Source organism: Artemia sp. Qi Xiang Cuo, chromosome 8 (assembly GCF_049724085.1).
Source record: "Artemia sp. Qi Xiang Cuo chromosome 8, ASM4972408v1, whole genome shotgun sequence".
NCBI classification, from domain to species: Eukaryota; Metazoa; Arthropoda; class Branchiopoda; order Anostraca; family Artemiidae; genus Artemia; species Artemia sp. Qi Xiang Cuo.
The window spans coordinates 48,059,800-48,087,244 of NC_142801.1; the positions used below are offsets into that span (position 1 = coordinate 48,059,800).

The window sequence follows — 27,445 nt, forward strand, 5'->3', positions numbered from 1 at the left end:
TCTAGTGCCAGTTTTTAAGTGGCCAAAAATATTGCAGGGCAACTAGCCATCTGATCAAAATATTGAGATAGCCATTTGATTCACCATAGTTAAAAGGTCCAATGACTATGCCCTTAGGGATAAAATGACCCCTTATAGTCCGTGGGGAAAGGGCTGTAAGTTAAGCAATTTGGACATTGTCCACATATAATATTTGTTATTGGGTAATATACGGAAATTTTCTAAGGGATATTTTCCATAGGGAGAGCTTTTCGTGGGGAGCCAAAGTTCCACGAGGGAATTTCTCAGGGAAAATTCCACACTGGGGGGAGCAGATATCCTGGTATGTTCTTAAAAACTGTCAGAAATTAAATTATAAAACGAGTTTTTTTCAACTGAAAGTAAGGAGCAACATTAAAACCTAAAACGAACAGAAATTATTCGTATATTAGGGGGTGGCTGCTCCTTCCTCAACCATCGCTCTATACGCTAAACTTTTTTCTTTTTGTCGCAATTATTTAAGAAAGACTGCTCAAACACAAGAACCGTTGAATTCGAATGTCATGCGTTTTTAAGGACTTTAAGACTTTAGCGTAAAGAGCGAGGATTGAGGAAGGCATAGCCTCTCACATATAGAGAACAATTTTTGTTCGCTTTAAGTTTTGATGCTGCTCTTTACTTTCAGTTGCAAATTTGTTGGTTTTTTTTTAATCTTAACCTTAGTTTTTGTTCAATACTAGCTAGGATTTCTGTTTAGGTTAACACTCACTTTGAGAGTTTTTTAGGCCGACGTTTGGGAAATTTTCTCAGTATCTTAGAATATTTCCAATATATGTTTTTGGCAAATATTTTAAATTCGTAGCACTTGGATGCTCGATAAAAATATTCTGCTTGGTCAAGCCGTCAAGCAGTTGCAAGAGTTTAAACCCCTCTTGTAAGTATTAATTAAAAAAACTTTTTCAACAAAATAACTTTCTCAAAGAAAAGTAAAGAACTCCATTAAACCAAAAATGAGCAAAAAATAAAAAAAATAATCTACCAAGCGTGAAACTACCTCAAATCAGCATCGATAAATAAATGAAAACCAAAACGAACAGAAATTACAATAAATAACCAAGTCAAACACAAAACGAGCAAAAATTAACATGAGTAGGGCTCAAATCCCCTATGCCTTAAAAAGGACAGAACAAAATTTGCACCTTACTGAAAAAAATATAAATGTTTTTACTTTCATAACTTTAATAAATCAAATAATATTAACATTTTGATTACTAAATATCAGTAAATGTATATTAAACTGACAGTTCACATTCAAGTTCAATAGCTGTCGTAAACAACAGACATATGGAAAATTTAGTCGTTTTTACTTGAAAAATCCTGTCTATCCAGCCCTTTCTATTCCTTAATTTTAAAAAGCACTTTGCAAGAAAGAAGTATGAAAAACTTCTTTTCCGAAAATTTTTTTTTTAATTATTTTCTTTTCGTTTTTAACTGGCATAGTTTTATTATCGGTTAATATTTACTAATGTTAGTAAAGTTTATGCAGTTTTTCTCCTGAAAAATTTAAATATTGCATTGTAGCTCAAATGTTAGGCACAGTAAATGGAAATATGGGGAAGATCGCGAAACTTTGGAGGTCCACGAACAGGAGCCACCTGCTGAATATATGCCTGTATTAAGTAGATGAATCTTATAGATACTGATTCATAGAAAGTTATTAATTTTTGTAAAAAGATCCCAACAAGGATGATCCACATATTAAAATTTTCAGATAAGAGGCCGACACTTGGTAAGCATAAGGCTTGCAAATAAGCTAAATTTAAATAAAACGCATTCCTATAACGCAATGCAACAAAACCATTCAATATTTATGAAGCATCAGATACTTCACGCCAATGGAAGTCGTAAATAATGAAACTCAGTCTAAATTACAAAGTTTAAGTACCTAACAACATCTCCAAATGCACTCAACATATCTTAAGATAACAAACATGTGGGAAAGGAATTTTGTGTTTTCTCATGGAAACATAAACACTTTCAAAAGAAATTAGCAGAGATCATAAAAAAATAAACAATCGGATCTAGTGGTATTACCTGTTCTTTTGGTTGCCTTTTCACCAATGTTCCATTATTCTGGTAAATTTCAACAAATGTGTCTGGCAATAAATTTCTCTGAAGACGTAAATCAAGGATATGGCCCTTCTTTAATAATTCTATAGATATTTCAAGCTCTGGTTCAGCACGTCCCTAAAATTACGAGACAATTAGTATGGCCAATCTCTTACCCTCCTCTGAAGGAGTTCCTGGCCTCTAAAGAGTAGAAGAAAGTAACAAGTCGCAAAGTAACAAGTAGCAAGTCGCATATACGATGATCTACGAAACAAAGTGCCCACCAGAAGCCATCTTTTCACTTGTTAAAGAGAGCTTCCAACCAGAGCCAGATTCTATTTATGGAACAGAAATGATGGCTAGAATCTTTATAAACTTTTTTGGAAGATTGGGTGAGAGGTGTATGAACTATATTGCAGCTTTGAATACTCATTCTTGTAATTATCATGACTTTGATTGTTGAATACACTACCGGTTCCAACCGCTTCACATTGCAAAAAGTAGAATTGCCATCTTTAGCAACATATGATCTCTACTCTATTGGTATATGTCAATATCAGAGCCTTCATGGTAATAAATCTGAGCTTATACAAAGGTTATTTTCAGAAGGCTGATTACGATAAAGCACTCATGAAGTCACTTTATTACCAAAATTACTATTTGTTTAATCAGTTTTCCCAATTTTGGGACTGTCTCCCTGCCCATCTACAACTCCTTCAGGCAATACAGAATAAGAATGTTAGAATTCTAAGTGCTTTTGTTCATCGCCTAATCAACATTATATCTGTTCCTGAATATACTTCACCTCAGACAACTAGAAGACCGGCACACTGCAAGGTAGTTTTATGGTGTTCCGACTTCAGCAAATTATTTCTATGATTCAAGTAAAAATACTGACCCCCTTTTCTCCTGTCCATCTCATCCGTTCAAAGAAATGTCCCTTCCCCCAATTAAATCAAACACGCTAGATTTCAATATAAATATCACATCCCTCATGTTGCAAACACTCAATTTAGTGGAAATTCTCAAACTTTAAAGAGTCATGATTCGTTGAAAAATTATATCTAGAAAATTACTTTTTCATGGATATTAGGATTGATGAATAGAATATTTTGGGCGTACTTTGTACTTATGTTATGGTACCCTTGGCATGGGGTGGGCTCCGTTGTTGTCTCCTTCTTTTCGTGTCTGTACTTTTATTTTATTTCAGCATATTCTTTTATATGATAATGAACGGAAGATAAAGGGCAAACCTTGTGAATAAAAAGTAGATACGGTAAAATACGGAGTTTCGATAGCAACACATGCATCAGAAGACCTGGTTTCTATAATACTTCCATATATATATATATATATATATATATATATATATATATATATATATATATATATATATATATATATATATATATATATATATATATATATATATATATATATATATATATATATATATATATATATATATATATATATATATATATATATATATATATATATATATATATATATATATATATATATATATATATATATATATATATATATATATATATATATATATATATATATATATATATATATATATATATATATATATATATAAAAAAACACCAACACCTCCACCCCCCCCCACACACACCCACACAACAAAAAAAACAAAAAAACAAAAAAACAAAAAAAAAAAAAAAAAAAAAAAAAAACAAACACACAAAGACACACACACACAAACACACACAAAAACACACACACACACACACACACACACACACACACACACACACACACACACACACACACACACACACACACACACACACACACACACACACACACACACACACACACACACACACACACACACACACACACACACACACACACACACACACACACACACACATATATATATATATATATATACATATATATATATATATATATATATATATATATATATATATATATATATATATATATATATATTTATACATAAATATATATATATATATATATATATACATATATATATATATATATATATATATATATATATATATATATATATATATATATATATATATATATATATATATATATATATATATATATATATATATATATATATATATATATATATATATATATATATATATATATATATATATATATATATATATATATATATATATATATATATATATATATATATATATATATATATATATATATATATATATATATATATATATATATATATATATATATATATATATATATATATATATATATATATATATTTTATTTACGGCTGTCGCAAGTTACTGACAACAGAGTACTGGGATCGGGATAACCGAAACGAAAACTGACTGCTCATGTGCCCTATTAAGTAACAAAAGAGATCATGTCGCGACGAAGTGTCGATTTCTACCATTCTGTGCCGCGAAAAAACAGTATTGGTCCAAATAGGGTAAGAATGCCATTGATCGTAAATTCTAAGATAGTCAGTCCGATATCCCTAACCGTTAATAATATTAACGGTTATACAGTACTGCATAGCTGCCCACCATCTTATGAAACCCCGAAAAAGGGGTTTTCGTCCCACAATCAAAAATTTAGCTTGCGTAGCCTAGCACTGATGTCTCCTTTTTTTATACGGCTCAGAAATCACATATGCCCACTAATTAGGAAAATCCAGCTACAAAAAAACAAACTCAGATAAACCCTAAAACTTATGCTTAGCAACGCATTTTTAAATATCGGGCCGAAAATATCCCACAAAAATATCGTCCTCAAAAAGTTCTGACGGACGGCTCTGCAATTTTAAACTATGACACATTCGAGCTTCAAGTTATGGCTATTTCTCAATTGATAGATTGTAAACACTTATTCGTTGTTGTACATAAAGCGGTGTTTATTAAGCTTGGATCTATAAAATTCATTCTGCTTTTCGTATGTGCACTTTTACCGAATCATTTTTTATATTTGTAGCGTGGAGTATTTCTTGGAATCTACTGTATTATAGATAAATATACAAAAATAATCGACACTTTTTAGGTTTTTGACTCAGTTTTTTTGAACGAGAAATAATTTTCTTTAAAAAAAAAAACAATTTTTTTTTCTTTGAAAATTGAAGAGTAAATTTGAAACTCAAAACAACCAAAACTATACATATGTATACACCAAAGAGAGAAACAGGAAGATGTTACAGGAAGTGTGATTAGGGGAGTTGAAAGGACAGTGTCTCAAGGATTTTTCTTTGGGTCCCTCAAACATGCAGATTGGAAACCTTGTATGATTCTGATTTTAACAAAGTATAACATGTCCATGTTAGATGAAAATATATCTGTATGTAGATATATCAAAATATATCTACATAGACTTTTATATTGGCGATTTGCGTAATTTTGGGCCCTTTACTCTGAAACTAGATAATTATGTCATCCCCGTGGGAAAGCTTTTGAAATTTTAGACCATTCTTATTACAATGACAATCGTGAAATTTGGTTCAATACTTTGTTGGACTATAGGGGTGTTGATGGAGCGAGCAAGTGGCGTTGTTTAGCCATCCGACCGATGTCAGCCCTCAAAGGGTTACCAGAACTTTTAGTTTGCGATAGAATGATCCGTCTAAGGTTCTACGACAATTCGTTCAACAAGACGACGCCGGAAAAAGAAAAACACAGGAGACACCGTTCTTGACTTAGTCAACAACCCCATTACGTTGACTGTAATAGGAACAAATCTCGTGGAAAATGGGCATGTATCTAACTATACTTTCGAGAATTCTTTTAATACGGTCAATCTACAGAGCATTTAAACAGGCCTGCCAGCCCATCCTGGAAACAGTCCTTACAATTATATTTACCCGTACTACATCTGGCATAAAGATGAATGAGTGGACTGGAGTCTTCCTTGCATATCCAGATTAATCACCATTTCAATAACTACCAAAAACCGTTTCCTCCCAGCCCCTTAGCTTCAAGTACTTAGAAAAAAACAAGGCAGTACTGTGTGGCAGCACTGCACTTTTTACGGCGCCGAAGAAAAAAGGTCGAGTTCGTATTCATATTAGAAAATATTTTGGACAATACCTCCCTTGACAGTATCTAATCAGATTTTTCAAGCCACGATGAGCCCACACAATTCGGAGAAAACCCCAAAAAATTGAGGCCCCTACAAAATTGTTGTATTTCGAACCTTATGAATCTTTCTCCCGTTGCTGTCACACAGCTCGAGCCACACCTCGGTCCCACCTGTCAATAAAAAAGACTTGTGAATGATGTGTGTTTTCCAATAGTCTGCGTTGCGCAGGTACCGATCTCCTGATTCAATGCCTTCGGCCGGGAGTGCAATGCGTGGCTGGGCGCAAACCATCCGAAGCTTCCCGTGTTTCCCCCAGGTACCCAATTAGAGCTAGGTCGGCTCTGGCTGAGCTTACAGGGTCACACCATTGACCCCCGTTCTAAACCGAATAACCAGCGACACCAGGACTCAAACCCCTGACCTCAGGATTTCAAGTCCGGAGCGCTAAGCACTCGGCTAGGACGGCTAACAAACGTAATGACCTTCAATATTACCGTAGTAGTCTTCATCAATACCATCGTCATGTATGCCATCGTTAACATCTTCGTCAGTTTTACCGTCCTCGTTCTTCATCGAGATTGCTGTTGTTTTCAACGTACCGTAATCATCAGTACCGTCATTATCATCGCCGTTCTCTTCCACGCCATAGGCATTGTCGTCGATGTCATTAAATTATTTTAGGGCCTTTGAAATAGCATCTACAAAGCTGTTTCTGAAAATACCGCTTCCATACCTCCTGTGCTGCCTTGATAGATCTGTCATGATCATTTGTCACCTTACTCTTTGCCTCTTTGAATTTTACTGAGTTCTTTTTTTTTCACGGGAAGTGGGTGTGATCTTTTGTGGGTTGCGTAAGTTGAGTTTTGCAGTGTTGACTTCTGCCTGTCCAGTCTTGTGAACACTATGTTGGGGTACTTGTCTATTATATAAAACACACTCGAGAAGTGAAGTTTGGTGAATGCTAATAGAAAGGCTAACCTTTTGCCAGCGTTGATAAAATTCTCCGAATAGAGTTATATGCCGGAACAATTTATCTGAACGCAAACACCTTTAATGGTTTCGTAAAAATAAAAATAGATTCAAAGGGCCTTCAACGAAACATGAAAATAATTCAAGCCAAAAAGAGACCTCCTACATGTGCCATAAGGGTTCTTCCGGAAATATCTCAATGTGTTTTTTTTTCTCCTCATCTTACAGATTCGCACATCTAATCAAATACTAATTAATATGAACGACAAATTAGTACCCGCGGGTCTCTTCTCGTCAGGGTTGCCGCCCCTAGTGATCTATCACTATTTCTAGTGATTTTTTATGTTGCCTAATGATTTTCTTCTAGCTAGTTATTTATAGTGATTTTTGTTTTAAAACTAGTGATTTTTTCCTAAATCTAGTGATTTTTCTAAATATAGCGCGTCGATTCATGATTCAATCAAACAAATCATAGAAGAAGCTCATCAATAAAAAAACGCAAGTCCTGATATGTTCCTGATTAGCATTTATGCAAATTTACCACCTTTTTAACTTCCGATTTCCCACCATATGTCGATATCAGATATAGACCTCAGAGCGTTATCATCAAGGTAATATGAGAACCTAATTAATTGCAAAATCCCAAAAATGTTCTATACTTCCAATTTCACAACATTTGCTCAGGTAAAATTTTTGTCTTGATATTTTTGGAATTTTTTTTCTGTATAACCTATTCAACTTAATTCTGTTTATAACAAAATAACATAACACATAACATTAATCCAAGTAGCTACCCAAAGAAAGACAAAAGCACTTGATACTGGGCGACAACATATATAACAAACACTTAACAAAACAAACACTTAACAAACGAACAAAACAAACAAAAAAAATGGAAATAAATAATTATAAATAAACAACCAAATTACGACCAATCTCTAATCATAAAAAAACTATAATCTATCAGTTCTAAATTAGATTTTCTTCTGTTAAAACCTTTGAAAGTGGAGTGAATGGTGGATATGAATACACCCTCTTCATCTGCAAATAGAACAGAAATGGATTCATTGAAAAATAAGAAGGTTAGGTATACATTAAATATAATTTTCTAAATGAAAAAAAGAAATCATTGAAAAGGAAAATAGGAGTTAGTGCTTTTTAAAATTGGATTTGTAATAAAACTAGATAGATTAAATTGATTGTAGTATGATGATTTAAGTCGGTTGGGAGTAAGGGGGGGGGGGTAAGGGGGGAGTAATTACTCTGCGAATTGTCTTGTGGTTTTAATCTTTACTTCTAATATCTAAACGAAATTCTAATAATTCTCCAAATTCTCTTATTTGTAATTGAAACACCTAATAAGCACAGTTAACGTCCTATTCTTTAAGTTTTTTTATTTATGTGGTAACATATCAAGAATTTTGTGGTAACGAACTATAAGAATGGAGTGACAGTAGTAACCGAAACTCTAGAAAGGGAATTTTGATATCAATTGATATATGATCGGTTTATTATGTTGACTCCAAATATATATTATTCATTAAGCTTCGTTTTACCCATAAAAGGCTAGGAAACTGAGAAAATGTGCCTGAAAGAGGGAGGAAACACCCACTAAAAGTTAAAGAATTTTAATTGAAATCAAACCTCTAGATTTGGTGCATCAGAGAGCCCTACTGTAGAGGTTTCAAGCCCCTATGTGCAAAACAGTTGAACTTTGCATTACTCCCTCTCACCTCCCTTTTTTCCCCAAAAACTGTCCGATCGAAAGTTTAAGACAACCCTTTTGTTTAGCATAGTTGAAAGGTCCCAAAGCTATATCTTTAGATTTAATATGACCAACCCAGGCCCTGATGATAGGTTTGGGGATGAAAGTATGCTAAGAATAATTTGCTAAGGATAATGTACGATCCATGAAAATGAGTTTCATAACCACGAAGACAAATAACAGGTGACAGAATGCACTGGACTTGTAAAACTTGGGCTATATATTTGCACATTCGGGTGGTAGGGGTAAGGTTACTTTACCCCCAAACCCCCCTAATGTGCAAATATACGGCCCAAATTATATTATTATAATATAATATAATTATGTTATTAAATATAAACTAAAGTATTATATTTTCATAATATTTTGGCATATTTCATTAGGATTAATGTAAATTTACTTCTTGGGTGTGTTCCGTATAATTAACAAGTACCTCTTTTTTCATTTATTAAAGAAGCAATAAGACCAATGCTTATCGAAATTTGTGAAGGATGGAATAAATTTTTTCCATGAAAATATATAAAGGTCATTTTCAAAATTGTCGCTGATGTCACAATAAATTATACCAGCTCAACTAGAGTAAAAAGAAAACTGTTTCTAATTTTTTGAAAAAAAAACTGAGGTCTTGAATCGACAAGGGAATTTTTTTTAAAAGCAAATATTTCGATTAGAGTAGTAATCAATATTAGACTTTAGGGCCTTTATGTTCCATCCTGTAAGGGATTATACTTTGCGTACCGCCCTAGCAATTTCTATGTTATTTGCGTACCGCCATAGCAATTTCAACATTTGGGTATAATCTGGTTTGGTGGGTACAGTCTGGTTTGGTGGGTATAGTCTGGTTTAGTGGATATAGTCTGGTTTAGTTTTTCAAAGAGAGTGAGTATTTGACATTTTTGCAAAAAGGGATTCGCAAATTGGACTCTATGAACGATATTAATTAATGTTTTGAATAATAGAAGTGTGAATGGTTCTAATTATTGATTGGATTGTAAGACGTTGGATAAAAAAAAAAGGATTACACTGATTAACAGTTAAGGTAACCCTGAAGGGGTTGTTAACTCACTTAATTTTTTATAAATTTGAAACATCATCAGTCTATGAAAATTGCTAACGACGATAGAATGACATTGTGAGTTGACCTAGCTTTACCTCTCCGATTTCTGCTGGAACTAGCTTCAAATATTGAACCTAAAAGATTCATATTACCATGGTTACGAAGTTTTTATAGAATTGGTGGTCTTTAAAAAGACCGTTGGGTAGTCATTGGTGTGATGACTATTGTAAAAATTCATCATTGTTTGTCATCCACTCAGTGTGATTCCAATCTATATCACGGATTTGTTTGTTCTTCTTCTTCCTAGGAAATCTCAGACACATATTCCGAGAAGGAACATCTATTGGTACCCATTTGCTAAAGAATCAAACCTCGTCCTCTGGGTTGTGTATCATACTCGGAAATACCTCACAACTAAAATCTTCCAAGTTGAATAATAGTATATCTGATTTGCATTTGTCAATTAAAAGTTTATCAGTGGGCACATTCCCTTTTGTGTACAGTGCTGTTACGCCAAAAAAACAGCATATCTCTCTAACTTCCTCTTGTACGTAGGATAAATCCTTCCCTTTGGAAGAATCATTCTATTATATAAACCTATTTTGTTTATAAAGTATAGTGTATTGCGCCACCTGTCTTCATTGTACTCATACATATTGTAGTTTATATACCAGTGGTAACAAGAGACTTCTTGATGATCTGTAGTCAACAGTAGAAACGCACATTCAAAAATCACTCCACACGCCGATTTCTTCACGCCAATGTATTCGCAATAAAAAACGCCATACATCCTTGAAGTTATATCGATAGAATGGATATTCAAACTGTTTAAAGTTCCAAATTGAAACTACATTATATACTAAAGAAACTGAATATATTAACACCTAAACAGGTTTTTTAGATTTTCGTGGGTAAATAAATAATTCTTATACCTTTTAAAATAGCTTTACGGGGTTTGAGACTATTGCAATTTCTATAAAAATGAACGATTTTCAAAATCGAATTTAATTTTTATTGAATTCTTTTCGTTTAAACTTAAAATACACTAAAAGACGGATCCCGTGAAACTATTACAATGTCTGTAAAACTGAAATAATTTCAAAAACAAATTTAATTTTAATTGAATACTTCTCATTTCAACTTAAAAATATGCTAAAAGATGATTCCCGTGAAACTATTGCAGTTTTCTATAAAAAATGAACGATTTTCAAAATCAAAGAAAATGGCCCATCTTTAACAAATATAGCCTTAGCTTGTTAAAACTGCGCATAAATTCTTGATTTTCATTCTAACTTAACTTGTAGGAATAGGACTTCATTCAAGCAAGTAAATCAGCTTTATTTAATGTATAATAGCGCACAAAAAAAAGACTATTATTTTTCCTCATTGGAGGGAACTCCATGATCAGGTGCTAACGCCTCTATCTCGCTTTCACCCAGTTTCCTTCTTAATATACGGTAGAAATTATGGTTACGCCATCTCCATATTTCGTAATAGCCATCATGCGTTATGTAGTGATGATCATCCAATCTAGGTTCCCGATCTAAAAAAAAATATTTAAGCTTAAAATACGCTAAAAGACGGTTCCCCGTGAAATTATTGCAGTTTTTTATAAAAATGAACGATTTTCAAAATCAAAGAAAATGGCCTATCTTTAACGGATATAGCCTTAGCTAGTTAAAACTGCGCATAAATTCTTGATTTTCATTCTAACTTAACTTGTAGGAAATAATCGAGTCGAACTCAAAACGAGCAGAAATTAACATAAGTTGGGTGCAAAATTACCTATGTGTTCCCAATTTAATTTTCATTGAATACTTTTCATTAAACTTAAAATACGCTAAAAGATGGTTCCCATGAAACTATTACAGTTTCTATAAGAATGAACGAATTTCAAAATCAATTTAAATTTCATTGAATACTTTTCATTTAAGTTTAAAATACGCTAAAAGATGGTTCCTGTGAAACTATTGCAGTTTCTATAAAAATGAATGAATTTCAAAATCAAATTTAATTTACATTGAATACTTTTCATTTAAACTTAAAATACGCTAAAAGATTATTCTCGTGAAACTATTATTTAATTTTCATATGAATACTTTTCATTTAAGCTTAAAATACGCTAAAAGACGGTTCCCGTGAAATTATTGCAGTTTTCTATAAAAATGAACGATTTTCAAAATCAAAGAAAATGGCCCATCTTTAACAAATATAGCCTTAGCTAGTTAAAACTGTTCCTAAATTCTTGATTTTCATTCTAACTTAACTTGTAGGAAATAATCGAGTCAAACTCAAAACGAGCAGAAATTAACATAAGTTGGGTGCAAAAATCCCCTATGTCTTCCCAATTTAATTTTCATTGAATACTTTTCATTTAAACTTAAAATGCGCTAAAAGATGGTTTCCATGAAACTATTGCAGTTTCTATAAGAATGAATGAATTTCAAAATTGATTTAATTTTCATTGAATACTTTTCATTTAAGTTTAAAATACGCTAAAAGATGGTTCCCGTGAAACTATTGCAGTTTCTATAAAAATGTATGTGTTCCCAATTTAATTTTCATTGAATACTTTTAATTTAAAATTAAAATACGCTAAAAGATGGTTCCCATGAAACTATTGCAGTTTCTATAAGAATGAATGAATTTCAAAATCAATTTAATTTTCATTGTATACTTTTCATTTAATCTTAAAATACGCTAAAAGATGGTTCCCGTGAAACTATTGCAGTTTCTATAAAAATGAATGAATTTCAAAATCAAATTTAATTTTCATTGAATACTTTTCATTTAAACTTAAAATACGCTAAAAGATGATTCTCGTGAAACCATTATTTAATTTTCATATGAATACTTTTCATTTAAGCTTAAAATACGCTAAAAGACGGTTCCCGTGAAATTATTGCAGTTTTCTATAAAAATGAACGATTTTCAACATCAAAGAAAATGGCCCATCTTTAACAAATATAGCCTTAGCTAGTTAAAAATGTGCATAAATTCTTGATTTTCATTCTAACTTAACTTGTAGGAAATAATCGAGTCAAACTCAAAACGAGCAGAAATTAACATAAGTTGGGTGTAAAAATCCCCTATGTCTTCCCAATTTAATTTTCATTGAATACTTTTCATTTAAACTTAAAATGAGCTAAAAGATGGTTCCCGTGAAACTATTGCAGTTGAGATCAATTTGATCAACTACTTGGTGCCCATTAAAAACGAAATTTTTGTGTTAAATAAGTAGTTTTTGTATCTTTTAAAAGAGCTTTAAGGAGTTTGAGAGACTCAGTACGCTAAAGACAGTTCCCGTGAAACTAATGCAGTTTCTTTAAAAATGAACGATTTTCAAAATCAAATTTAATTTTCATTGAATACTTTTCATTTAAGCTTAAAATACGCTAAAAGATCATTCCCCTGAAACTATTGCAGTTTCTATAAAAATGAACTATTTTCAAAATCAAATTTAATTTTCATTGAATACTATTTATTTAAACTTAAAATTTGCTAAAAGATGGTTCTCGTGAAACTATTGTAGTTTCTTTAAAAATGACTGAATTTCAAAATCAAAATGAATTTGCATTTAATACTTTTCGTTTAAACTTAAAATACGCTAAAAGAAGTTTCTCATGAAACTATTGCAATTTCTATAAAAATGACTGAATTAAAAAATCAAAATTAAATTGCATTTACTACTTTTCATTTAAATTTAAAATACGCTAAAAGATGGTCCCCATGAAACTTTTGCAGTTTCTATAAGAATGAAGGAAATGAATTTGCATTTAATACTTTTCGTTTAAACTTAAAATACGCTAAAAGAAGGTTCTCATGAAACTATTGCAATTTCTATAAAAAATGACTCAATTACAAAATAAAAATTAAATTGCATTTACTACTTTTCATTTAAACTTAAAATACGCTGAAAGATGGTCCCAATGAAACTTTTGCAGTTTCTATAAGATTGAACAAATTTCAAAATTAATTTAATTTTTTTCAATGAATACTTTTCATTTAACCTTAAAATACTCTAAAAGATGGTTCCCGTGAAACTATTGCAGTTGAGATCAATTTGATCAACTACTTGGTGCCCATTAAAAACGAAATTTATGTGTTAAAAAAGTGGTTTTTGTATCTTTTAACAGAGCTTTAAGGAGTTTGAGAGACTCAGTACGCTAAAAGACAGTTCCCGTGAAACTATTGCAATTTCTGTAAAAATGAACGATTTTCAAAATCAAATTTAATTTTCATTGAATACTATTCATTTAAACTTAAAATACGCTAAAAGATGGTTCTCGTGAAACTATTGCAGTTTCTTTGAAAATGACTGAATTTCAAAATCAAAATGAATTTGCATTTAATACTTTTCGTTTAAACTTAAAATACGCTAAAAGAAGGTTCTCTTGAAACTATTGCAGTTTCTATAAAAATGACTGAATTACAAAATCAAAATTAAATCGCATTTAATACTTTTCATTTAAACTTAAAATACGCTAAAAGATGGTCCCCATGAAACTTTTGCAGTTTTTATAAGAATGAACGAAATGAATTTGCGTTTAATACTTTTCGTTTAAACTTAAAATACGCTAAAAGAAGGTTCTCATGAAACTATTGCAATTTCTATAAAAATGACTGAATTACAAAATCAAAATTAAATTGCATTTACTACTTTTCATTTAAACTTAAAATACGCTAAAAGATGGTCCCCATGAAACTTTTGCAGTTTCTATAAGAATGAACGAATTTCAAAATCAATTTAATTTTTTTCATTGAATACTTTTCATTTAACCTTAAAATACGCTAAAAGATGGTTCCCGTGAAACTATTGCAGTTGAGATCAATTTGATCAACTACTTGGTACCCATTAAAAACGAAATTTATGTGTTAAATAAGTAGTTTTCGTATCTTTTAAAAGAGCTTTAAGGAGTTTGAGAGACTCAGTTGGCTGATTCCATGTTGTTTTTCATACGCATTTACATTTTTAATTTTCATGTTTTTGATTTTATGTTGACGAAGAATTTAAACACATAGTCTCATCATATCAGTATACATTACATCTTGGAAATTAAGCCTTCTCTTATCATTATTCTGCAATTCAATCGCTTAATACCCCAAGCATATGCGAGTCAAATTTCACTTTAAAGTGCTGAAGTATCTGATGAAATAATTTAAGTCGTATAATCAATTTGGTTTTGTTGAATGGTATGGAAAAATGGTATGTGTTAAATATTCGGGGAACATACGAGTAGAAACAATCCTGCACTACAGATAAGGCTATTGTATTTTTTTTCTGAACTTTCTGAGGGAGGAGGGCGGGGGTAACTAGGGCAACAGTCCAACCGTTGACGGTTTTAGGTATCCATGAATAAAGTCTCAGGCAAGTGACCCTAAACTTGAAAAAGTGGAAATTGGCTCAGATTGCTAAACCGAGCTGAGACAATGAATAGATACTATTGGAAAAGTGATTAGAGACGCCAGGCATCCGTGAACAAATGCTAAATTGAGAGAGGATTTCTTTCAAAAATCTTGTCCGATGTAACTAAAAGGCATCTGTCTTTGTAATTAGAAAAATGCTCTTTAGAGTATTTTAAGTTTAAATGAATAGTATTCAATGAAAATTAAATTTGATTTTGAAAATAGTTCATTTTTATAGAAACTGCAATAGTCTCAGGGGAATCATCTTTTAGCGTGTTTTAAGCTTAAATGAAAAGTATTCAACGAAAATTAAATTTGATTTTGAAAATCGTTCATTTTTACAGAAACTGCAATAGTTTCACGGTAACTGTCTTTTAGCGTACTGAGTCTCTCAAACTCCTTAAAGCTCTTTTAAAAGATACAAAAACTACTTATTTAACACAAAAATCTCGTTTTTAATGGGCACCAAGTAGTTGATCAAATTGATCTCAACTGCAATAGTTTCACAGGAACCATCTTTTAGCGTATTTTAAGCTTAAATGAAAAGTATTCAATGAAAAAAATTAAATTGATTTTGAAATTCGTTCATTCTTATAGAAACTGCAAAAGTTTCATGGGGACCATCTTTTGGCGTATTTTAAGTTTAAATGAAAAGTAGTAAATGCAATTTAATTTTGATTTTGTAATTCAGTCATTTTTATAAAAATTGCAATAGTTTCAAGAGAACCTTCTTTTAGCGTATTTTAATTTCAAACGAAAAGTATTAAAAACAAATTCATTTTGTTCATTCTGATAGAAACTGCAAAAGTTTCATGGGGACTATCTTTTAGCGTATTTTAAGTTTAAATGAAAATTAGTAAATGCAATTTAATTTTGATTTTGTAATTCAGTCATTTTTATAGAAATTGCAATAGTTTCATGAGAACCTTGATTTAGCGTATTTTAAGTTTAAACGAAAAGTATTAAATGCAAATTCGGGCATCGCGCTTGAGTTGCACGGGGGTTCAGTTAAAGGGGATACAGTTACACAGGGGGTTTAGTTAAATGGGGTCGAATTGTAGTCTAGGGATTCAGTTGTACTGGGTTTTGGTTATACAAGGGTTCAGCTACATGGGAGGGTTCAGTTAAAGGGGGTATAGTTCAGTTGCACGGGGGGTTCAGTTACATGCGGGGTTCAGTTACACGGGTTTAATTCAAAAAATTATGAAAAAAAAACGGGCATCGCGCTTAAGTTGCACGGGGGGTCAGTTAAAGGGGATCCAGTTACACGGGGGTTTAGTTAAATGGGGTCGAATTGCACGAGGGTTCAGTAGCACGAGAGTTCAGTAGCAGAGGGGATTCAGTTGTATGGGGTTTCGGTTATACAAGGGTTCAGCTATCTTTATTTCATTTTTAAGGGTAATTTACATGAGGTTACGTGCGCGCGCACGTAACCTCATGTAAATTAACCTTAAAAATGAAATAAAGATAGCTGAACCCTTGTATAACCGAAACCCCGTACAACTGAATCCCCTATGCTACTGAACTCTCGTGCTACTGAACCCTCGTGCAATTCGATCCTATTTAACTAAACCCCCGTGTAACTGTATCCCCTTTAACTGAACCCCCGTGCAACTCATGCGCGATGCCCGTTTTTTTTCATAATTTCTTGAATTAAACCCGTGTAACTGAACCCCGCATGTAACTGACCCGTGCAACTGAACTATACCCCTTTAACTGAACCCTCCCATGTAGCTGAACCCTTGTATAACCGAAACCCCGTACAACTGAATCCCTATACTACAATTCAACCCCATTTAACTAAACCCCCCGTGTAACTGTATCCCCTTTAACTGAATCCCCGTGCAACTCAAGCGCGATGCCCGAATTTGCATTTAATACTTTTCGTTTAAACTTAAAATACGCTAAAAGAAGGTTCTCATGAAACTATTGTAATTTCTATAAAAATGACTGAATTACAAAATCAAAATTAAATTGCATTTACTACTTTTCATTTAAACTTAAAATACGCTAAAAGATGGTCCCCATGAAACTTTTGCAGTTTCTATAAGAATGAACGAAATAAATTTGCATTTAATACTTTTCGTTTAAACTTAAAATACGCTAAAAGAAGGTTCTCATGAAACTATTGCAATTTCTATAAAAATGACTGAATTACAAAATCAAAATTAAATTGCATTTACTACTTTTCATTTAAACTTAAAATACGCTAAAAGATGGTCCCCATGAAACTTTTGCAGTTTCTATAAGAATGAACGAATTTCAAAATCAATTTAATTTTTTTTCATTGAATACTTTTCATTTAAGCTTAAAATAAGCTAAAAGATGGTTCCCGTGAAACTATTGAAGTTGAGATCAATTTGATCAACTACTTGGTGCCCATTAAAAACGAAATTTTTGTGTTAAATAAGTAGTTTTTGTATCTTTTAAAAGAGCTTTAAGGAGTTTGAGAGACTCAGTACGCTAAAAGACAGTTCCCGTGAAACTATTGCAGTTTCTGTAAAAATGGACTATTTTCAAAATCAAATTTAATTTTCATTGAATACTATTCATTTAAACTTAAAATACGCTAAAGAGCATTTCTCTAATTACAAAGACAGATGCCTTTTAGTTACATTGGAAAAGATTTTTGAAAGAAATCCTCTCTCAATTTAGCACTTGTTCACGGATACCTGGCGTCTCCAATCACTTTTCCAATAGCATCTATTCATTGTCTCAGCTCGGTTTAGCAATCTGAGCCAATTTCCACTTTTTCAAGTTTAGGGTCACTTGCCTGAGACTTTATTCATGGATACCTAAAAACGTCAACGGTTGGACTGTTGTCCTAGTTACCCCCGCCCTCCTCCCACAGAAAGTTCAGAAAAAAAAACACAATAGCCTTATCTGTAGTGCAGGATTTTTTCTACTCGTATGTTCCCCGAATATTTAACACATACCATTTTTCCATACCATTCAACAAAACCAAATTGATTATACGACTGAAATTATTTCATCAGATTCGTAAGCACTTTAAAGTGAAATTTGACTCGCATATGCTTGGGGTATTAAGCGATTGAATTGCAGAATAATGATAAGAGAAGGCTTAATTTCCAAGATGTAATGTATACTGATATGATGAGACTATGTGTTTAAATTCTTCATCAACATAAAATCAAAAACATGAAAATTAAAAATGTAAATGCGTATGAAACCACATGGAATCAGCCAACTGAGTCTCTCAAACTCCTTAAAGCTCTTTTAAAAGATACGAAAACTACTTATTTAACACAAAAATTTCGTTTTTAATGGGTACCAAGTAGTTGATCAAATTGATCTCAACTGCAATAGTTTCACGGGAACCATCTTTTAGCGTATTTTAAGCTTAAATGAAAAGTATTCAAAGAAAAAATTTAAATTGATTTTGAAATTCGTTCATTCTTATAGAAACTGCAAAAGTTTCATGGGGACCATCTTTTAGCGTATTTTAAGTTTAAATGAAAAGTAGTAAATGCAATTTAATTTTGATTTTGTAATTCAGTCATTTTTATAGAAATTGCAATAGTTTCATGAGAACCTTCTTTTAGCGTATTTTAAGTTTAAACAAAGAATATTAAACGCAAATTCATTTCGTTCATTCTTATAGAAACTGCAAAAGTTTCATGGGGACCATCTTTTAGCGTATTTTAAGTTTAAATGAAAAGTAGTAAATGCAATTTAATTTTGATTTTTTAATTCAGTCATTTTTATAGAAATTGCAATAGTTTCATGAGAAACTTCTTTTAGCGTATTTTAAGTTTAAACGAAAAGTATTAAATGCAAATTCATTTTGATTTTGAAATTCAGTCATTTTTAAAGAAACTGCAATAGTTTCACGAGAACCATCTTTTAGCGTATTTTAAGTTTAAATGAATAGTTTTCAATGAAAATTAAATTTGATTTTGAAAATCGTTCATTTTTACAGAAATTGCAATAGTTTCACGGGAACTGTCTTTTAGCGTACTGAGTCTCTCAAACCTCTTAAAGCTCTTTTAAAAGATACAAAAACCACTTATTTAACACAAAAATTTCGTTTTTAATGGGCACCAAGTAGTTGATCAAATTGATCTCAACTGCAATAGTTTCACGGGAACCATCTTTTAGCGTATTTTAAGCTTAAATGAAAAGTATTCAATGAAAAAAATTAAATTGATTTTGAAATTCGTTCATTCTTATAGAAACTGCAAAAGTTTCATGGGGACCATCTTTTAGCGTATTTTAAGTTTAAATGAAAAGTAGAAAATGCAATTTAATTTTGATTTTGTAATTCAGTCATTTTTTATAGAAATTGCAATAGTTTCATGAGAACCTTCTTTTAGCGTAGTTTAAGTTTAAACGAAAAGTATTAAATGCAAATTCATTTCGTTCATTCTTATAGAAACTGCAAAAGTTTCATGGGGACCATCTTTTAGCGTATTTTAAGTTTAAATGAAAAGTAGTAAATGCAATTTAATTTTGATTTTGTAATTCAGTCATTTTTATAGGATTGCAATAGTTTCATGAGAACCTTCTTTTAGCGTATTTTAAGTTTAAACGAAAAGTATTAAATGCAAATTCATTTTGATTTTGAAATTCAGTCATTTTTAAAGAAACTGCAATAGTTTCACGAGAACCATCTTTTAGCGTATTTTAAGTTTAAATGAATAGTATTCAATGAAAATTAAATTTGATTTTGAAAATAGTTCATTTTTATAGAAACTGCAATAGTTTCAGGGGAATCATCTTTTAGCGTATTTTAAGCTTAAATGAAAAGTATTCAATGAAAATTAAATTTGATTTTGAAAATCGTTCATTTTTACAGAAACTGCAATAGTTTCACGGTAACTGTCTTTTAGCGTACTGAGTCTCTCAAACTCCTTAAACCTCTTTTAAAAGATACAAAAACTACTTATTTAACACAGAACTTTCGTTTTTAATGGGCACCAAGTAGTTGATCAAATTGATCTCAACTGCAATAGTTTCACGGGAACCATCTTTTAGCGCATTTTAAGTTTAAATGAAAAGTATTCAATGAAAATTAAATTGGGAAGACATAGGGGATTTTTGCACCCAACTTATGTTAATTTCTGCTCGTTTTGAGTTTGACTCGATTATTTCCTACAAGTTAAGTTAGACTGAAAATCAAGAATTTATGTGCAGTTTTAACTAGCTAAGGCTATATTTGTTAAAGATGGGCCATTTTCTTTGATTTTGAAAATCGTTCATTTTTATAGAAAACTGCAATAATTTCACGGGAACCATCTTTTAGCGTATTTTAAGCTTAAATGAAAAGTATTCATATGAAAATTAAATAATGGTTTCACGAGAATCATCTTTTAGCGTATTTTAAGTTTAAATGAAAAGTATTCAATGAAAATTAAATTTGATTTTGAAATTCATTCATTTTTATAGAAATTGCAATAGTTTCACGGGAACCATCTTTTAGCGTATTTTAAACTTAAATGAAAAGTATTCAATGAAAATTAAATTGATTTTGAAATTCGTTCATTCTTATAGAAACTGCAATAGTTTCATGGGAACCATCTTTTAGCGTATTTTAAGTTTAAATGAAAAGTATTCAATGAAAATTAAATTGGGAACACATAGATTTTTATAGAAACTGCAATAGTTTCACGGGAACCATCTTTTAGCGTATTTTAAACTTAAATGAACGGTATTCAATGAAAATTAAATCGATTTTGAAATTCATTCATTCTTATAGAAACTGCAATAGTTTCAAGGGAACCATCTTTTAGCGCATTTTAAGTTTAAATGAAAAGTATTCAATGAAAATTAAATTGGGAAGACATAGGGGATTTTTGCACCCAACTTATGTTAATTTCTGCTCGTTTTGAGTTTGACTCGATTATTTCCTACAAGTTAAGTTAGAATGAAAATCAAGAATTTATGCGCAGTATTAACTAGCTAAGGCTATATTTGTTAAAGATGGGGCATTTTCTTTGATTTTGAAAATCGTTCATTTTTATAGAAAACTGCAATAATTTCACGGGAACTGTCTTTCAGCGTATTTTAAGCTTAAATGAAAAGTATTCATATGAAAATTAAATAATGGTTTCACGAGAATCATCTTTTAGCGTATTTTAGGTTTAAATGAAAAGTATTCAATGAAAATTAAATTTGATTTTGAAATTCATTCATTTTTATAGAAACTGCAATAGTTTCGCGGGAACCATCTTTTAGCGTATTTTAAGATTAAATGAAAATTATACAATGAAAATTAAATTGATTTTGAAATTAGTTCATTCTTATAGAAACTGCAATAGTTTCATGGGAACCATCTTTTAGCGTATTTTAAGTTTAAATGAAAAGTATTCAATGAAAATTAAATTGGGAACACATAGGGGATTTTGCACCCAACTTATGTTAATTTCTGCTCGTTTTGAGTTTGACTCGATTATTTCTACAAGTTAAGTTAGAATGAAAATCAAGAATTTATGCGCAGTTTTAACTAGCTAAGGCTATATCCGTTAAAGATAGGCCATTTTCTTTGATTTTGAAAATCGTTCGTTTTTATAAAAAAAACTGCAATAATTTCACGGGAACCGTCTTTTAGCGTATTTTAAGCTTAAATTTTTTTTTTTAGATCGGAAACCTAGATTGGATGATCATCACTACATAACGCATGATGGCTATTACGAAATATGGAGATCGCGTAACCATAATTTCTACCGTATATTAAGAAGGAAACTGGGTGAAAGCGAGATAGAGGCGTTAGCAAATGGTCATGGAGTTCCCTCCAATGAGGAAAAATAATAGTTTTTGTTTATGCACTATTATACATTGAATAAAGCTGATTTACTTGTTTGAATGAAGTCATATTCCTACAAGTTAAGTTAGAATGAAAATCAAGAATTTATGTGCAGTTTTAACTAGCTAAGGCTATATTTGTTAAAGATGGGCCATTTTCTTTGATTTTGAAAATCGTTCATTTTTTATAGAAAACTGCAATAGTTTCACGGGAATCATCTTTTAGCATATTTTTAAACTTAAATGAAAAGTATTCAATGAAAATTAAATTTGATTTTGAAATTCGTTCAGTTTTACAGAAACTGCAATAGTTTCACGGGAACCGTCTTTTAGCGTATTTTAAGTTTAAACGAAAAGTATTCAATAAAAATTAAATTTGATTTTTGAAAATCGTTCATTTTTATAGAAATTGCAATAGACTCAAACCCCGTAAAGCTATTTTAAAAGGTATAAGAATTATTTATTTACCCACGAAAATCTAAAAAACCTGTTTAGGTGTTAATATATTCAGTTTCTTTAGTATATAATGTAGTTTCAATTTGGAACTTTAAACAGTTTGAATATCCATTCTATCGATATAGCTTCAAGGATGTATGGCGTTTTTGATTGCGAATACATTGGCGTGAAGAAATCGGCGTGTGGAGTGATTTTTGAATGTGCGTTTCTACTGTTGACTACTGATCATCAAGAAGTCTCTTGTTACCACTGGTATATAAACTACAATATGTATGAGTACAATGAAGACAGGTGGCGCAAAACACTATACTTTATAAACAAAATAGGTTTATATAATAGAATGATTCTTCCATCCTATAACAAAGGGAAGGATTTATCCTACGTACAAGAGGAAGTTAGAGAGATATGCTGTTTTTTTGGCGTAACAGCACTGTACACAAAAGGGAATGTGCCCACTGATAAACTTTTGATCGACAAATGCAGATCAGATGTACCATTATTCAACTTGGAAGATTTTAGTTGTGAGGTATTTCCGAGTAAGATACACAACCCAGAGGACGAGGTTCGATTCTTTAGCAAATGGGTACCAATAGATGTTCCTTCTCGGAATATGTGTGTGAGATTTCCTAGGAAGAAGAAGAACAAACAAATCCGTGATATAGATTGGAATCACACCGAGTGGATGACAAACAATGATGAATTATTACAATAGTCATCACACCCGTGACTACCCAACGATCTTTTTAAAGACCACCAATTCTATAAACACTTCGTAACCATGGTAATATGAATCTTTTAGGTTCAATATTTGAAGCTAGTTCCAGCAGAAATCGGAGAGGTAAAGCTAGGTCAACTCACAATGTCATTCTAACGTCATTAGCCATTTTCATAGACTGATGTTGTTTCAAATTTATAACAAATTACCTGAGTTAACAACCCCTTCGGGGTTACCTTAACTGTTAATCAGTTTAATCCTTTTTTTTTCTCCACTGTCATACAATCCAATTACTAATTAGAATCATTCACACTCCTATTATTCAAAATATTAATTAATATCGTTCATAGTGTCCAATTTGCGAATCCCTTTTTGCAAAAATGTCAAATACTCACTCTTTGAAAAACTAAACCAGACTATATCCACTAAACCAGACTATGCCCACCAAACCAGACTGTACCCACCAAACCAGATTATACCCAAATGTTGAAATTGCTATGGCGGTACGCAAATAACATAGAAATTGCTAGGGCGGTACGCAAAGTATAATCCCTTACAGGATGGAACATAAAGGCCCTAAAGTATAACATTGATTACTACTGATTAGATGACCGATAACCAATTTTCGGCGGTCGAGGTATAAGCCAATGATACCAATTCCGGAAAATACCGGGAGGAAGCAAGGATTTTGTTATATTATCTGCATAAACATACAAAAAAGGAATTTTTCCAAATCTCAAGGGTAATTTTTGCTTGAGAAAAAACAAAACGTCAATCTATAGGTATTTTTCCACGTCTAGGGGGGTAATTTTCCCCTTTTCTGTAGGTGCACCTGTATAGAACATGGTAAAGAAACAAAACAATTATTAATTTCAAAGACAAAGAGTATTATAATTTTAGTGATTTCTAGTGCTTTCTATTGAATAATCTAGTGATTATACGCTAATTTAGTGATTTATTTTCCAAGCATCTAGTGATTTTTTTTTTCGTTGGGTGCCACCCCTGCTTCTCGTACAAACACGCAGTATGATGATTAAACAGACAATCCGATACCGAAGTAGTTACAGAAGGGGTTCCTAAATAAATATGTAGTTCTCTTAAGAGGGTTGCAGGATGGTAGAAATCCAAAATTTTTCTAGACTAATTTGTTTTTTAGACAAACATTTTTCAACTTTTAGATCCACCACAAAACTACATTTCCCAGGTTGCAGCGAGAACTACAACCAAGTAAACACCGAACCATGGCTCATAGTAACCAAAACTTTAAAAGTATGTTTAAAAAAACTGTCTAGTGAAAAAACAATATGATCCGACGCTGATACAGGAATGGTAACTGTTATTTCGGATAATCTTAATAATAAAATTTTATTGCGAAAACAAATTTATTGATATTTCGAAAAAGAGCCTGAAGCTCCTTGAAATTTGGGTCAGATCTATATGAGGAGGGAACCACTGGAACCAGTATAGCTAAAAACATTGGTAGGGAAATTACAGCTCCCTACGTTGAGCAACAAGGAAAATCACTTATTTGCATGGGAAGCACAGATATGTTTTACAATGGCTGATCATATCGAAATATTTGTTTTTGAAAGGAACTCGCCTTAACTATTGCTCTTTTTCAAAGTAACAGAAGAGCCGAATCCAAAGTGTCGCTTTCCTCTACTTTGAGCCTCCAAACATCACATCCAAGAGAATGGCAATTTTAGCATAGCCAGTCGATTTCAAGCTAATACAAACCAACCATTCAAAAACGTGTTGTGGAAAAAAAAAACAAAGCAGGAAAACAGTCAGTGTAGGAGAAACATAGTTTACTACTTTGAACAACAAAGAAAATCACATTTTTGCATGTGAAGCCTTGATGTATTCCCCCCCCCCCGAATGATCGTATCGAACCAGTAGTCATAGAATGTTGGGAGGGCTGATTTGAAGGTAAATCACAATACCTAGTGCCAAGGCAGTATCCAGGGGGGGTTAGGGGGTTGTGCTCCCCCCCCGAAATGTTTGTTCGACTCCAAAAATACGTAACAAAAAAGAATACAAATAGATTTTTGATGCATATTTCTTTGTAAACCCCCCCCCCCCATCCGAAAATAAATCTTTTGTACCCCCCCCCCCGAAAAAAATCCTGGATTTGGCCCTGCCCAGTGCCCTATGTGCCCTGCCTGCCACTACCTGAAAGAATCGTGTCACAGCAAAGTCACGTTTTCTACCATAAAAGATTAATTTATGCCCAAAGCCGACCAAATTCCCAGGGAAAGGAAATTAGACAATCAATGTCTCATCATGGTCCAAAATCCTCCTCTGCGGGGTTTTGAACCTGTGTCTTGAAAAATGGCACTACAGTATGCAGATCAAGGTCTGGAATTTGACGTGAATACCGCTGTGAGTTCTGTGTTTATTCCTGAATCTTCAGCTGATGATATCATTAATGCTGCAGTGATTGCCAAGTGGGGTTGTAAATTACTATCAGCAGATGATGTCCTTATTAACTAACGAAATAAAGAAAAAACAAGTTTTTTTTTACCGAAAGTAAGGAAAAAATAAAAACTTAAAACGAACAGAAATTATTCCGTATATGAGGGAGGATACTCCTCAACTATACATTACTCTTTACACTGGAGTTTTATGGCAGTTAAAAAAACTTATTCTGCTAATTAAACGGTCCTTGTGGGCGGGGAGAAGTAATCCCCCCCAGAAAATTCTTCCACGGAAGTTCATTTCGCTTAAAATCCACCTCCCCCGGATAATTGCATTTTCGATGAAAATTCCCCCAGAAAATTCCAAGCAGATAATCCCGCCTAGAATATTCTCCTTAACCTACCTTAATTTGAAAAAGACTTGTTTTTCATTTAATTTATAATCATTTTTCAAATGAAGCCGGAAATCCCCCCCCCCTCCCTTATAACAAATATTTCCTGGAAATCCCCCTCTCAATAGAAAGTTTCTCCCGTGGGAAATTCAACATGAAGCATTTTTTCAGCAGAAAATTCCCTCATAATAGAGAATTTCTACCGCGGAAAATCCCTACGGAACATATCCCAGACAACTCCAATCCCTATGAAAATTCCCTCCAAAACATCTCCACAAGTAAAATTGAGTCAGCAAAGAGAGAGTAAGACAAATAAAAAGAATTTCGTATAAGGATTCTGGACAATTTTTCCGTGTATATTTCCTCTTGAAAGTTTATGCATGAAAACTTCCGTCCCCATGGGAAATTCTCCCCGTAGAAACCCCCCCCCCCAAAAAAAAAATCCCCTCCCCAGTAAACGTCTTTTTAATTCCCAATAACAAATACTATATGTAAACAATAGGGACATTTCATAACTTATAGCCCTTTCCTCAGGCGCCATGTTAGGGGTCAGAGGCATGGGTGTCTGACATTTCAACTATGCTGAGACATTACTTATTCTTACTAATTCTGACATTACTTTGACATTACTAATTATAAGGCAACATTTATCTCAAAATTTTGATCAGATGACTTGAGGGAAAAAGGGGCAAAGGAGGGAGGCTAGTTGCCCCTCAATCTTTTTGGTCACTAGGCAAGGGCACTAGAACTTTTAATTTCCGTTCGAAAGTGCCCTCTCCCGGATCCTCTAGGGCCAAACAAAATACATTTTAAACGTTTTCTCCTTTTTTTAAATTTAATAAATCCAAAATCATTAAGACTTTCAGGAATGAAATGCTGCATCACTAAATATAACTTCATGAACAATAAAGTAAATCAACTTAGTTCAGTCAAACACTGAGATACATGAATATATTATACATTTTTCTTGTATGGATTGCGTGGCTTTTAGATACGAATACATAAACATAAGCACTACTTCCTCTGTAACTGAGAGGCTTAATGCATTACTTCTTTATAATTTAAATAAATGGGATAGCTCAGAATTTTTTATGAGCAGCACGGGGTATGGCATTTGGTGCTCTGTGGGGGAAAATCAAGCTTGGTGCCACAAAATGGCAGAAAATGTCACTTTTCCATTACATAGTTCTTTTTTTTTAATTTCCGTTCAAACGGACCCTCTACCTATCTTATAAGACTACCAGTTCGATACGACCACCGGGAGAGAAATAAAAAAATAAAAAATAAACACAACTCCGCGATCTTTCTTCTTGCAAAAAATGCAAAATCCCA

General features: G+C 32.2%; 1 protein-coding gene across 1 annotated transcript in view; it reads right to left on the bottom strand.

The window, feature by feature from the left end:
• LOC148949495 (uncharacterized) overlaps positions 1-27,445 on the bottom strand; it is a 216,254-nt gene that overhangs the window by 131,282 nt on the left and 57,527 nt on the right. Inside the window, exon 3 of the mRNA XM_089093515.1 lies at positions 2,074-2,226. Within this exon, the coding sequence (XP_088949641.1) occupies positions 2,074-2,226 (153 nt within the window). The remainder of the gene's footprint in view (positions 1-2,073; positions 2,227-27,445) is intronic.